At 46.5% G+C, this 15,380-nt stretch overlaps 1 protein-coding gene across 6 annotated transcripts in view; it reads right to left on the bottom strand.

Annotated features, from left to right (window-relative positions):
- Positions 1 to 10,527: 10,527 nt before the first annotated feature.
- Positions 10,528 to 15,380, bottom strand: part of ADAMTS9 (ADAM metallopeptidase with thrombospondin type 1 motif 9) — an 81,851-nt gene continuing 76,998 nt past the window's right edge. For all 6 annotated transcript variants that reach the window (XR_007206193.1, XM_048316168.1, XM_048316170.1 and 3 more), the window contains 2 exons: positions 13,402 to 13,496; positions 10,528 to 13,103 (listed from right to left, as the gene is read on the bottom strand). Coding sequence is in view for 5 of the 6 variants with exons in the window: in XM_048316168.1 (XP_048172125.1) it covers positions 13,407 to 13,496 (90 nt within the window). In the remaining variant the exon portion in view is untranslated. The remainder of the gene's footprint in view (positions 13,104 to 13,401; positions 13,497 to 15,380) is intronic.

The following is a 15,380-nucleotide window of genomic DNA, read 5'->3' as shown; positions in this document are numbered from 1 at the left end:
GCCCCGGCCCGGCCTGGCCCGTCCCCCCCGGCGGCCGCCCCTCGGCCGCGCTCCCGCCCCTCACCCGCCCCTCGGCCCGGCAGGCACCGCCCCGGGAGGGACCGGCTCCCCCCGCCCCGTCCCGCTGTCATCGCTCCGCTCCGCAGTTAGCCGTGCTCCCCGAGCCCTTCGCGGCGCTTGCTGCGGTGCCGCCGGCCTTGGGAACGCCGCGCTCGGCCGGGTCTGGAGTGGGCAGTGCAATGTCCACGGTACGCTCCACAGCTCGGGTGGTAGTAAAGAAGCTGAGCTCCCGAAGGACAGAGGTAGGGCTCAGCAGGGCTGAAGGGCGCACGCTGCGCTGTGCAGGGGGATTTTACTGGCCCAGGCAGGGAGCGAACATCCAGGGTTCCTGCAGGGCGTCTGATCCGCTCCTCAAGGAGAATAGGTTTAGTCCACAAACACCAGCAGGGTGTAGGGAAAAACACTGACGGGAAATATATTTGCAGCCTGAGAAGCTGGGCCGAGACACAGAGCACCTGTTACAGCCCCGGAGCTCACGGTCCTCCCAGAGCTGCTTGTGGGCTGGCAGGGCAGTGAGCCTGGGATCTGTGGGGCTGGGAGCTGTGAGCCTGGGATCTGTGGGGCTGGAAGCTGTGAGCCTGGAATCCATGGGGCTGGGAGCTGTGAGGCTGGAATCCATGGGGCTGGTTAGCCTGGCATCCATGGGGCTGGGAGCCGTGGGGCTCCCAATGCATCAGCCCACTCTTTTCATATATACCATGCACTAAAAGCAATGCCCACAGCCAACAACCAGCCCGTGTCCCTGGGGTTTGCAATCAAACAGCACATCTGGCGCAAGGCAGAGCAAAATGAACCGTGGGGAGAGGGGGAGCAGCAAACGCTTCACAGAGCACAGGGCTTCTCAGAAACTCATCCCCAGTGGGGCTGGAGCAGCTTCGCCATTAGCATTTCACGGCTTCCCCCAGGGTTGTGGTTGTTTGCAGATCCTGTCAACTCCTTCCCTCCTTCCCTACCTCTTTGTTCCCTTGCCTTGCTGCCTTACAGCTGGTTAAAATGGTAAACCTTTGATTTTTTTTTTTTTTTATCTAATCATTCTCATTTTTGTCAATTTTTCTCTCGTATCTTCCTCTCTGGGAGGCTGATATGAGGCTGGGAGCTGTGTAGATGAGGTGGCCTTTTGAAGAATCTCAGGCAAAAAGTTTTGGGGAGATTTTCACTCTTTCCTGCTGTAAATACTGTGCTTCCTTTAAAAAAACCCAAATAAAACAAACAAACCCAACCTACAGGAAAAAACCCCACACAGAGAACTTTGTCATGGAGAAAATTGCCTTTTCCACAGGCCTTCTTCATGGCACTGGGAAAATATTGAATGCTCCCTGCTCTGTTTTTCTGTGGTTGCTATTTTTACCTTTCCAAAACCCTCCAAGCTTCCCTCTATTGCTTGCTTCTGCTCATCATTTTCCTTCTTGGTTTCTCTCCCAGTTCCCAGCTCATACAGTGATGCATGAATATATTATAAACTCTCAAGGGAAGAGGTGATCTCTCTAAGTACACATTTCATCACACAGTGGGCAACTGGTTGCAGACTGGGGTTTGACCTCATGTTGAAGCATCTCCACCTGCAACCTGTATCCAATGTTGAATAAATTATGGGGGTGCTGAGTTACTGTTATCTCTACTGAAGGACAATGGGATTTCAGGGAACGGGCGTCATGCAAGAGAGGGCCTGAAAATCTCCAGCACTTTGGGTGTCTTGCATAAGATTCAGAATATTTAAAACTCCAATTAAAACTGCTGAAATAAAAGCAGTATTAGATACAGGACTTACAACAAGATTCGACGTGCTGTGGGAAATGCTTTAAAGGTGACCTGCAAATCCTCTTTAATTGCTCTGCTTTTGCAAGAGATGCTATGTGCCCTCAATAAAAGGGCTGGTGAGGACATCTGCTATGAGTTTAAAACAGCAAAACTAAGTCAAAGTTGGAGGGTAAATTCCTGGGAGGTGTGGCTGTACTGAATCACAGCTCCAGTCTTCTGATGAAGATGCAGGTCCTAAATTGCTACCTAAAACAAGGCAGGCTGGTCCCCTCCCTCCATCCCAAGCTGTCCATGAAGCTACCAAACTTCCCTGTCACCCTGCACGCTTGTATCCTCCAGGCTCATGCCAGCAGATACTGCAGGCACAGGGGGTGACTCCTTAATACACAAGCAAAAGGCAGGGGAGGTTCTGAGCATCAAGACTTGCATCAACATGTTCAGAAGAGGGAAGATGAGGGCTCAGCCTGGGAGAGCAGAAGATGCAGATAAGAGGGGTGAGGGGTGCTCACTGCTTCTGCTCTGGTGTGCCTGCAGAGGGATCTGGGGAAATCAAGTCCAAATAGAGCCATAAAAATGTTCAGGTAGCACAGACCCCAGTGAAGTTGGGTCCTTAGGGACTCCTGGTCAGCTAAATATCTCATGGGGACAGCAATTTCTCTCTGGCCTGAGACATCCAGGATAAATGAAGGGCTATTCAGGAGGACTCCATCCACATTTTAGGGATGCTCAGATGCTGCATCTACATAAGGAAGCAGCCAGGCCAGAACATCATTTCTGGGATGCATTTGGAAAAGGGAGAGGATACGTTATCTCATTGGCCTGAATGCTCCTCTTCTCTTTCCTCCCCCAGAAAAGCTGCCAAGAGTAAAGATCTCTCAGGAAATAAACTCCCACTCCTTTGTTCTCACCATGTGCAAAGGGGATGATGCACCATCCTGGCATGGCTGGGTGGGCAGGGGACAGCAACACAGCTCCAGCCCTACCTGTGCTACCATGGGAGCTACTTTCAAAAGGGGATTTTGCATTATTATTTTTATAAACATGGAGATCTTAATCTTGAGTGGAGGCAGACTCAGCTTGGAGGTGGGGGGTGTCAAATACTGCTGTCAAATAGGCTCAGAAACAGACACACATGTATAATACATGCCAGACAGTTTGTCTGACAAATTATTGTTTCTGCTGTCACTTAAATTGTTCCATACGTCATCCTCCCCTCCCATTTGTTTCAAACAAACCTGCCTAGGGATGACTCTCCTTCCAGCCCTTCTCATGACTAAACCTGTTTGAAACCCAATTTGCTCCATTCATGCACTGTGAGTTGGACCCATTTCCCTTTTGAAGTCATGGATGCCCAAAAGGAGGGAAATGACAGGCATGCTCTTTGTGTTCTGCTCCCTGTTGTACCTGATACTACGGAAATAATTATGATGAAAATCATAGAGCTCAGGGAAAGGTAAAATGCAGCTCCTGTGCTAGCTTTTGGTCACAAGGTAGGTGGAGCAGGGACTGGCATGGGATAGATCTGTGCAGGAGAACAGCCCAGGATGCCAGGCAGAGCTGTCATTAGGGGTCTGATCTCCTGGTGACCTCTGTCCCATCTGGGACACCAGCATGTGCAATAGCAGCAGTGACTTGTGTCCAAGCCCAGTGGGCAGCCCTTACCACCCAGGAAGAGGAGCTGCAGGTCCACAGCAGTAACTGCAGCCAGGGGATGGGAAATATGGGGACAACTTGTGCCACCAAAGACTGTGGAAAGTTTGCCTCCAGTTCTGGTCCAGCAATTCTGGATGGGAGTTAGCTGGCAGACAACACACTCTTGTGTGTGAAGCCAGGAAAATTTGCTAGCCTTTCCAGGAAAGTGCCCGTGTCTCTTCTATCCTGCAATCCCTGCCCCATGTGAGGAAATCAGCTCCAAAATACTCGCATGCAGAAAGCTCTCAGCATCCCTCCATCAGCTCTGACACCCCTGTGCCTTTCACAGTCCAGCCCTGACCACCAGCACCAAGGCAGGGATAGCACCAACAGAAAGCACCGGAGTAAGGCAGAAAGCAGCTCTCATTTTGATGCTGGACCCATCCATTTCTCCCCTCTGTGATGCCAAGGTGAATTTGGCTGTTACAGACCAAGTCAGTCCCCTCGTGGTTCCTCCTGCCAGCAGCCTGTGCAGGTGAATTACAGCTTAACATGAATCCTGTCTCCATCTAGAATCCTGAAGGTAATAAATGTCTGACTGTTATTAGGAAGTTATTGTCTGAAGCCTTTCAAACAGCAAAAGGAGGACTTAAAAATACTTCTAAGTGCCATAGCTGCTGAAGGAGTGTGCTGGGGACCAGGCATCTAATTTGCTGCATCGTTCCTCCACCAAGCCTCCTTCTTCCTGGGTAAATGTGCCCCCATGAGAATCTTTTAGGAGTTTTCGGTGTTTCTGCTCATTCTGGCTCCAAGATTTGCAATTACTGCAGGCAGAAAACGCTGTGCATAAACCAAACCCCAGTTTGAAGTGGGGATATGGAATTTCAATCTGTGCTGTGCATAACAGGAGCCCAGGCCGGGATGAATCATGCTATGTTACTTCGGTTTTAAATTTTTTTTGCACTGCGTAGGTTTTTCTGGGGCATATTCCATCAGGCACATAATGGTCAGATTCACCCTGAATGTTTATTACATGGTTTCTTTGCAGTACACACACTTCAGATGTCACAAATGGCAACAAAGCGGCCTTAGCAACTTAACAAACCCTCCTACAAGTTCTGTAGATCACCATACATTTTCTGAGTGCTCTTTATCACAATCATTTGACTACTACTTTTTTTGTTAGATTTCTCTTTTCTGAGGTATTTTGATTAAAACTGTACTGAGTAATTTCACCATTTTTCTTTCATCAATACACTAATTTGTAAATATCCCAGGAATTTTTTTTTGTGTCCTCCCACCCAGGAATGCAAATGGCCATTATGTGCTCCCCAAGGTATCTCCAAATAACCCTTCTCCTTTTAACCTTAGGATTTTATTGTGTTAGTTGCTAGGTAACTGAGTAAGATTTATAGTCATCTATTGTTAATTTTCAAGGCGCTCTTCAATTTCCCTGTAAATAGCATTTGGAAGTTGGAGTCCACACCAGCAAAAACTTGGAGCCCAGTCCCACTCTGTGGAGGGGAGCACCTGCTATGAAATGCAGAGCCAAGTGGATACATAAAACTTACCACCCCCCCAAAAGGGATCTATTCCTCTCAGACTGGGCAGGCTGGGCATTGCTGAGGTGTTGGAGGGACCCTGGGCACCCTGGCCTCTGATGCCAGCATGGCAGTGTCACAGGCTGTGCATCCCCCTTCCCTCCCTCCTGCCCCTTTCCAGCCCTCTCCTCATCCTTCTGGCTGTTGCTTCACGAAATGAAATGACAGTGCTGCAGCTTTTCCCAGAACTGTATTTCTCTGCTGTCAATCTCAGGGGTCCCCCAGTGCAGCTCTCCCTGCCTCTCTGACAAGGAGGGGCTGTGGGGAGGTGGGGGATGGCCCCGTTCCACAGTTCACGTGGTTGCTTAATGCCTTTCTGTTTGAGGCTAAACAAAGCAGTCAGGTGGGACTCAGCCAATTTGCACGCAAACATCCTTGCACTATACCAACAAGTAATTTTCTACTATCCCCCCTCACTCCCTGCAGCTCTCTTTTGGTGCAGCAGAATTATTTGCTTTACGCTGTAAATTCACATTTCTGCCATGCTACTTTGACTTTTCAGGACCATTTATGAAGATAAAGAAAAACAAACCAATTTGGGGTAACTGGCAGAGAGGCAGGTGTCAATGGGCCTGGCAGGAGGTGAGCTGGGAGGAGAGAAGCTCATCCTGCCCTTCCCTTGCCACGGCACTGGAAGTGTCACAGATGTCCTGCACTCCCTCACATTAATCATTCATTTGCCACCCTGCGGGTGGAAAGGTCCTTTTACTCGTGTTTTTAAAGCTGCTTTATTGTCTCTTTTCATTGGGAGAAAAAGAAAAGAGTCTTTTACTTACAGTTTTACAGGGTTGAAACCTGCTTATAAATAGGGGAGAGAAGTGCCTGGCAAAACCAGGCTGCTGGTGGTAGCTCAGATCACAAGAAATTAGGTAGCTGGTCAAAGGGAAAATTCAGAAAACTTTGTCTGTGGCCCTGAGATGCCAGAAATTGTTTCTTTTCTGGACACCAATGTTGTCAGGTTTTATATTGTTGCTATTTTAGCCTGCTGGAGCCACCAGTTCTTTAGCCAAGGCAAACAGCCCAGGACATACCTTCTGTCAAAAGCTTCTGATTCTCCCAAGTTAAGTGCTGCCATACATTTAAGTTCTTGAAAGGCTCAAGACATTGGGAATGATCAGATGGGAAAATGCCATTAGTGAAATCTGAATGCCAGTCATACCTGGAAAGCTTCATATACCATTTGCACAATGTGGAGGAAAGCTGAAGAGGAGGATATACTCAGGTTAACTTGGGCACCAGCCTCTCCCAGGCAGGCAGGCAGCTCTCAGGGGTTATACCAGGTGAGGTCTGCACCAGCACAAGGCACACCCACTGCATTTTTCCACACAGAGCAGGATGAAGCTGTCGGTGTTGACAAGAGCTGTTGAAATGACTTGAGGACACCCCACTTTATGCAATTCAGTCAGCAGAATTCAGAAATATCTCTAAAAAGTGGATATGAAGGGCATCACCTCTGCATTTGCCCTTCCTGAATGGAGCAGCAGCTCAAGTGAGAGTCAGCACAGTGATCTGCTGGGGTTTCCTTAGATCACCTGTACCACTGATCAGGGTGGACTGTCCGCCTGAGACACGTGGATTTGAGGAGACATGGCATGCTCAGGGATACCCTGGGAGGAGAACGGTGAAGGAGAGACAGACGTTGAGCCCCAGCACAGACAAGAAGAAAGGCCATTGCCTCCTGCTCCCACAGACAAGGCTCAGACTCACCGTGCTGCTCCTGTGCTGCCAGGAAACAAACCTCCATGGCCTCTGCTGCCCTACAACTCCTTTCAGCAGCTCGTGGTTTGTTATTCTAGGTGTCAGTTGTTTGCCAGTTCAGCTATGCTGCATTTTCTGAAGCAGGGAAAGATTGCCACAGTTGTGTACCTGCTTGTTCTAAGCTCTGGCAAGGCGTCAGCCTCAGTGGGAAGTGCAGAGCTTCATGCTCCCACTACTACGCATCTGGATCCTGCTCCAAAGGGCTACTCAAACCTGGAACCAAGCTGAGAAGTCTTGGGAAGTCCAAGCCATGCATGAGGCCACAGCTCCAGCCTCTGGCAGCATCTGGTACCTGCTTGCATCGTCTGCTGCAGGAGGCCTTGCTCCCACCTGCCAGGGGTGGTTTGGAGGCACCACTTGTATTTACTGCTACTTGTATTTGCCAGTAACAGTGACTAACCTGGACATGTCTGTTCTTGCCAGTCAGTTTGCAGGGAGCCATTCCCACTTCCTTACTCCTGGGTGCGGGAGCAATGAAAGCGTTTCACAGTCAATGCTCCTTTCTGTGTGGGGCTGGGGAAGGCAGGCAGCGAGCAGTGAATAGCTTCAAAGAGGAAGGTCAGCAAGCCATCGAGGACGGATTAGAAACGGACAATGCAGGAAAGACCTGATTAATTTAATTGCTCCTCCGAAATGTAGTTGCAGACTAAAGAAGGATGAAGAAATTATAAGCATATGAATGGAGCCAAGTAATGGTTTTGAGAGAGAATATGCAGAACCCTGCCTCCCCCTGCACCCTCTGTCCCACATACAAAGGGTTTTGGATTCAGAGATTACTCCAGACTTCTGGCTCTTCTTCTCATGCTCTCTCTTCAGAAATGGAGACACTGACTACCAACAAATGTTTAAGTAGCTGCAGCTTGATCTTGCTGCTGGCAGCTCAGACTGAGCATTAGAGTCAGGCATGTGCAAGTCTGTGAGGAGATGTAATGTGGAAACCATTCTGCTCCCAGCAGAACTGAGTTTTTCATGGGGGAAATGGATTGATGGCCATGGCCTCAGCCTCTGCACTTCATATCCTGCCTTGAAGGACCTGGATCAGCTTCACAAAGGAGAAATGCATTTCTACCATCCCTTGCTTAAAATGGTACCTACATCAGATCTTCTTGTACTTACAGTCAACAGATCACATCTCCAAACACTTCAGAACCAATATTTATAACTAGAGAGAGGCATAAGTAATTTCAAGGAAAAACTCACAGGTTTGTTGTTGTTCTTGGTTTGTTTTTGTTTTTTTGTTTTTTTTTGGTTTTTTTTTTTTTTTTTTTTTTTAATTGGAAGAAACAAACAAAAGAAACCTCCCCAGGAAATGAAGTATAACAGACATTTGGGTTAGGTCAAAATACTATTCTTCTTTTCTTCGTTTTTTTTTTTTTTCCCCAAATCTGTACTTTATGTATGCTAATATAAAATAGCTGAAAAATTAAGCCAGCTTTGAAGTGGAAATTCAGACTCTTCTGTGAAGGCTGAAATAAGAAGAATGCTTCTTAGCATTCTTCATCTCGCTATTGCAAAGAGAGGTCAAAAACTTGCCAACTAATCTGCTTCTGGAAGGCTACAATTCCAATTGCCTGGATCACTTCACAGGCGAAAATACTTGGAAAATATTGGAGCGAGACTGACAGGCACCACTTTTGGTCATCAGCTTCTTCCTCCTTCTCAATGCAAGCCGGAGAGCTGCCTCCAGAAATTTGTACCGCAAAGGGACTCATCCCCTCCCACTACGTGACCAGCACTGCAAAGGGTTGTGACTTCTGGATGAACTCAAACACGTCTCTTACAACGACCTGATTGAAAGAGTTCTCCATTTGAAGAGTTCAAGTGATGGGAGAACTTAACACATGAGCTGAGCCACTTCAGCTGTTAATGACTCCTGGGTTGGGTTGAATTTCTGTGCCTTTGCCTGGTAATGGGAGAAGTGCTCTTCCCCTGACAGAATGCTTTCTTCTGAGTCAGCCCTCAATCATCTGTTTGAGGAGTTGTGTTGGAAAGACACAGTAGACCAAGCCTCTCTTCACTCTTCAATATGAATTTCAAAGTGAGGTTATGAAGAAAGGAAGGAAAGGAATCAAATGTCCTGATTTAGGACTAATTCCTTGTGACGTTCCTTTCCAACAGCCTTCAACAAAATGCATTTTATTTTTCTATACAGGAAAAATGCCCATCATTGGGGCAGAAGGCCAAAGAGAGAAAGCAATCACCTCTGTCTCTGAAGCTGCACAACGAGGCTGAAGAAGAGCGCTGTAATTGTCATAGAACCTCAGCATTAAGCACACAGAACCTAAGCACTGAAAGTGTTAAAACGACCTTTCATTATACAGGGCTTTGTCAGGAAAATCCACAAACGCCAAAGGTTTATGTCCAAAAAGGAGACAGAGTTGTCCTTCAACTTTATTTGAATAAAGGGAGGGAGTCCGCCGGGGCACGCACCTGCGAGGTTTTCTCCCTCGGGATTTTGGAGGGCACAGCCTCCCTTTTATCCCAAACTCCCGGTCGCATGCTGCCCTCTTCTCTTCCCCACTGGGTGAGGTACTAGGAAGGTACAGCCTACCTGAACCGCCTACCACATATACCCCCTTGAACCTACTGTTTTACCCCAAAGTTCAGAAGTTCGGGCTTCTGCAGACCCATGCCTATTTCAGAAGCCAAACTGTCTGGGCTCTGCAACAACCTGCTGCCCAAAGTCAGTAGAGACATTAAGACCCATTTTAAAGACTAACACCCATACCTTCACCCATCGAATTATTTGTAAAGACATTAGCACACATCTTTCCTCTCAGCTGGAAGGTTAAATACGATTCAAGGTCTGTATATGCATTCCACAGCAGCTCACTTTTAAAGTCTTTGTAATCATTTATTAAGGATAAATGATAGAAAAGACACTTTTAAGAGATTGATAATTTAAAATAAGATTTGAACTTTTGAAATACTGCATGTTCTGTTTTCTCCATCTGACAGTGTTTCAGACAGCACAAGGGAGGAAAACATAGAAGCTGGAAAAGGCTGGAGCTGCCAGCACTAAGAGATCGGCAGCATTTTCTGAGACAAAGCATGAGGAACATACAAGGGAGGACAGAAATTGCAACTTCTTCACTCTCACCTGCAGTATCTGGGGCAGTGGTGTTGTAAGACTGGTTGCACTTCAACACTTGATTGACATCCTGGGAGGTGGTCCCTACATTTGCTTCCTTTTAAACCAAATTTCTCCTGCCTGAATTTTCTCATATATTTGATATTATTTTCTCCAATTTAGAAAAGTTGATTTTTTTTTTCCACATTTCTTTCCATAGCACTTTCCATAAGTGGTATGGACCAGGCCCATTATCCCAGCTCACCCTTCAAAAACATTTGCAAAATGAACTGTTTATCTCCCTTATATCCTATGGCAAAGGATGTCCCTGGTCTTTGAAGGCAGCACCACCCAGTCACCAGACATATCTGAACAACGCATGGGGCACCTCTGAGATGTGCTTGTGTATATTTTGCACCTTGGGGCAGTCCTCTCTGGACAGAAATTTGGGAGCATCAGTCTCTCCAACCAGCAGGACATGAGTGGATGGTCATAGCCATTCTCCAAGGTGGTCCCTGGTCCACAGACTCCAACATCGATTTGGGGCAGGGCTCCATATAAGCAACGTTCTTCCCATCCCTGATTCCTTTGGCATGGGACAATCAAACAAGGAACCCAAACCTTGGAAATAAACACCAGCACAGAAAAGACTGTTTACCATTCAATGTATTATTCCCTAGTGTACAAAGTATTTTGCCTCTATAGTAGCACACACGTATTGAAATACGATGGCGAATGCAGCAAGACCATAAAGACATGTCTTACAGGTCTTTTCATTTCCTTTTGGGTATAAGCAGAAAGAAAAGAAACATTGTACAGGAAAGTCCTTGCAAAAAAAGACCCCAGTTTGTAGAAAAATAATGGCATTGATATACAAAACCCAGCGTTGTTTCCTGAACAAGGAATGTCTATTGTCTCTGGTCCTCAAAATCTGCTCTACTTAATGATGATCATTAAGGAACCACAGGATCCGTGCTCTGTCATTTTTTTCCCTTGTAGTTTATTTCATATTTTTTAGGTTTTTCTAGCTCTGTTAATAGCTGCTCTGAAACTATACGGTAGAAGTGAATGCGTACAGGTCAAAATAGTATTTCTTTTTATAAATAGCCATTCACTTCATTAGAGAAAATATAATATGCCTGTACTTTCTAAGCACTGTTTCTTTCTAAAGTTCATAGTGCAATTTTCCCTTTTCCCCTACTATAGTTACACAAAAGCAATTATCATTAGAAAAATCACTATTCCATTATTACTCCTTTCTCTTTCTCCTTTTTTCTCTTTCTCTTTCCATTTTTCCCCTTTCCTTCACCAGCTCGTCAGCTGCTGGGCTGTAACACAGCCCTGCTCGCCTGTGAGATGTGTCCCAGCTGATAGGAATGCATCGATCCCCGATTGTCAGGCTGACAGGTTTCACTCTAAAGGCTGAACACAGCGCAGCACACACATGGGTTATGAATCCAGGGAACAGATCATTTATCACCATTGATCCAACTGTTTTGTAACAGACTGATTATACATCCTTTGGGGAGCTCTGTGAAAGACTCACACAAGATCCCAAGGTTGCATTTGGTTACTGCTTGCATCCAAAATGGAAAGAGTTATCCAGATAAGCCTCTCTGGTTTTCCAAACTGGTGGCAATTTTGTGCTGAAAAGCCTCCTTTCCTTGTACTTTGTGCCCTGGCTGCCCTGACATGTAAGGTGAAAGGGCAGCATCCTCCTATCACTAAGTAAAGTTGTGGAGAAAGAGATAAGGGACATAGTCACAGACTACAACAATAATCCGGTCACATCACCCCCCTTCAATGTGCTACGAAGCTTGGTGAAAGAGCAGCGTGCTACTGGCTATATACAGGCAGGAGCCACCACACCTAAGGGAGATGGCTCCTCAGCTTGATTTAAAAAAAGCCAACAGTAAATGTCTGGTTGTACATGGGTATGAGGAGAGGCAAGGAGCACAGATGCCTTATCAGGAAGATCCGAAGCAACACAGAAGTAGGCGTAGAGCAGCTTGCTTTTGAAGGGGGGGCAGAATCATCTGTAGGTACAGAGTGATCTTGTTGAAAGGAGGCAGCAAAGCCTCCCTTTGCAGATGGTTGGGGAGTGAGTAGGAAGCTGGGGAAATGCTGCAAGTACCTGCAGTGGAGTCCCCTGGCCAAGAGAAGGGGTGGCTTGGCTGGGTGTGCTGTCCCCATCCCTGGGCGTGCTGTCCCCATGGTCCTCACCAGCCCCATGGGGTGGGAACACCACAGGGATGCTTTCAGCTGCACACTAGGATTTTGTAACAAAGTCTGTAAGAAACTACATCTCTTCTGAGCACACAGCCCAGGGAAACATATGGCCTGATCAGCCTGTCTGGGATGAGTTAATACCCTGCTTCCAGATGGAGTCAGGAAGCACAGTGGCACATGCAATTAGGAGACAAAGATACATTTTTAAAAAAAGTGAGTTCACTTCAGAACCCTAAGAAAAAGGGGCTTAAGCTGAAGATCCATCTACAGGAATTATCCTAAACCTGGGGTAGATCTTGACTGATTTGAATTCCCTGACAATTTTTCTGCTTTATTCCCTTCTTCAATGATAAAGGCACTGGATTAACTAAAACTACAGAGCATTAATAAATATCATGTTAGCACCAAACCAGTACTTTTAGCACTGGCTACAGAGGTCATGTGAAATTCAAAACATACCTAAAATATAAAGATTGCTAATGCAACTAGCACTGTATTCATTGTCATGTTTTCCTTGAGTGCTGTCAGCCTAATCCCTAAAAATAAAATTTTAAGCACATCTTGTCTATTTTCCTTGCATAAAGACAGATTGAAATGCCAAAAATACCCCTATGCAGATTGTGTAGCACCGTGGAGGGCCAAAGCAGCCCATAACGGAAGGAAAATTACTGATTGAAAGTAAACAACTGAATACAGTGACAATAAAGTATCACTTGTCATAATGCTACATATAATGTAGAGTACGCAAAATGCAGTGGTTTACGACTGCAGGATTTAACAATAAAAAATAAAAATAGTAAAAGCAGCCTTAATATAATGATTTTACATACAAAAATATTAAATCAAAATAAATAATCCCAAACATAAATATTAAACTGTACATTAGGAATATGTGATCTATATACACATATACACAGATATAAAAGTGGAAGGCAGAGGTATTGCATCACTATCCTTCATCCATCTCTCATCTCCACTGGCTGCTCCCAGACAACCTGAAAAAGACAGAAAAGGTGCACATTAGAGTCATCCTGGCCTCTGGAATATGTCACTAGAGAAACTGGCACAAGAGCAGGGCAAATGTGGGTGCCTGCAAGGTGGGAAGGTGTTTCCAGGCGACAGTGTGGTAACCAGAAGGGTTACTGGGGGAGCAGGGGATCCCACCAGGATGCTCTGTGGGGTGGGTGGCTGTCACCAATGCACTCAATGTGTTTTTGCAAGGATGGCCTGATCTGCTCCTTCAGGGCATTTTGGGGAAGATTTTCCTTCATGCAGAAGCAGCTGGGAACTCACCATTGCTATAACACCTGAATGTCGAGGCCTGTTCCAGATGATGGAGTGCACTTCCCACAGTAACCACCACATCTTCCTACTACTTTGGTACCATCCTGCAGGCAAAATCAAAAATAACAGCTCAGTAAGAGCTCAGGAATTCCATGCTGCAGAAGGGCCAGATCTGGGTTACTTGAGCCAGGGTTTTTAATAGAAAATGGCTTGGAAAGAAAACAAATGACGCCTAAATCAATCTACAAAATCACCACTGTATTCAAATACACACAAATGTAATTCTCTTTAGTGCTACCAGGTCAGATTGTGGACACAAATAGGGAAGGGTAGTTTTGATTTATTAAATTGAAAGCTGCCCACAGAGAAGGCCATTTGGAGGATATCTCAAGGATATCTGCTTTCTCCACAGTGAATAACAGTAATGAGTAGAAAACTTGGCTCAAGTGAGAGCAAAACCACTCTGGGACAGTAACAACTCCTCAGCTCTGCCTGAGCATGGGAGGGGCATGGGAAGCGTATTTGCAGGCAATACCAGGAAACATCCACCTGGAAGGGAAAGTCCTGGAGTGGCTCCAGAGACAAGAGAGGAGGGAAAGTGATGGGGTGAGGTGATGTCACTTGCTGAGGTGCCAACCCTCTTCCCCATCCCACAGCCAGAAGGGGAAAATATAGAGTGGTCCTGAGGTTGACCTGGTCTCCAGGTGAGCCCAGCAAGCGGGCTGCAACTCTGGACTTGAGTCAGGAGATCAATGCATCCATCTGGCCTTCCTTATCTCACTCTGCAGAGCCTTTCTCCTGTTGGTCATTACAATGGACAGATAGTCCTTGAGGGCAATTCAACCCTCTATTACCAGAAAACTGGACTTAAGCACACAACAAGCTTGCACAAAGCATTTATTTTTAAATGAGCTCCACCCTGCCCTTGACATTACTGATCTGTGACTGCAGCAGGCTGCTATCATCTCTTCTTGCTACACCATTCTTCTGCTCCTGCAGGCAGTTACACCCTTGGAACAGCACTTGACAGATGCCACCAGGTGATGGAGAATTTTTGAGCAGCCCTGCTCCTTAAAGTTTGTTTTAATTCTGCCAGCCATGATGTTCTCTGCAACCCCAAAGTTGACTTCTCTCCTTTCAGAAGGGAAGAATAGAAAAGCACCTGCTGGAACTGACAGACAGGGCCTGTGCTGGTCCTCTTCCACCTGTAGCATGGTCAGACCAGTAGCATCAATTCTCCTCTAAGAGCACCAGCACAGAGGAGACTCAGGCTCCCCAGAGCCAGGGAGACTGAAAGCAGTACAGGAGAGGATGTTTTGCAAATTGCTGTTTATTAAATGATTATGGTGACCTTCTTTGGAGAGTTTTAACCGGCAATTGGGATGACTCACATGAAGTAACAGCCAAAAAAGCAATTCTGGGTTTCTACAATTTCATAATATGACACAGGAGCAACAGAGTGAAGGCACACAGTGACTGCAGGAGGTGTTAACAGGCAAGCAAATCAAGCAGTACAAGTACAAATTTGGCTGTGAGTGATTGTGAAGGGCTGCCTGGCTTACCCTGAGGCTCCAGCCAGCAGAGCCACAGGCAGTGACAAGGGATGGTGCCCCTGCAGCACTCCGGTGACTTGAGACTCTCCCAAGGAGATAAAGCCAGACCAGACCAGCAGGAAGGTCCACATCCTCCACACTTTTTCACGATGTTTTGGGAACAATTCCTACTCAGGGGTCTGCCTGGCACCAGACCCTATCTGCAGGTCCAACCCCGCTCTGCAGTCCTGACTCTGTCCTGCTGCCCTTCTCTGTGATGCACACTTCATGCTGGACATCTCAGGCAACTAATTAAGGATATATCTGCCCCACAGCACTCAGTGCTCTCAGCTTCACAGTTAATCAGGCTCACTAATTAATTGCAACAACTCTGATCAAGTCAAACCCACCAGGGCCTCGCCCCACTACAATTACATGCAACACTTTAATGTCAGA

The sequence above is a fragment of the Corvus hawaiiensis genome, chromosome 11 (assembly GCF_020740725.1).
Source record: "Corvus hawaiiensis isolate bCorHaw1 chromosome 11, bCorHaw1.pri.cur, whole genome shotgun sequence".
Lineage (NCBI taxonomy): Eukaryota > Metazoa > Chordata > Aves > Passeriformes > Corvidae > Corvus > Corvus hawaiiensis.
This window is presented reverse-complemented; position numbering and strand designations above follow the sequence as displayed.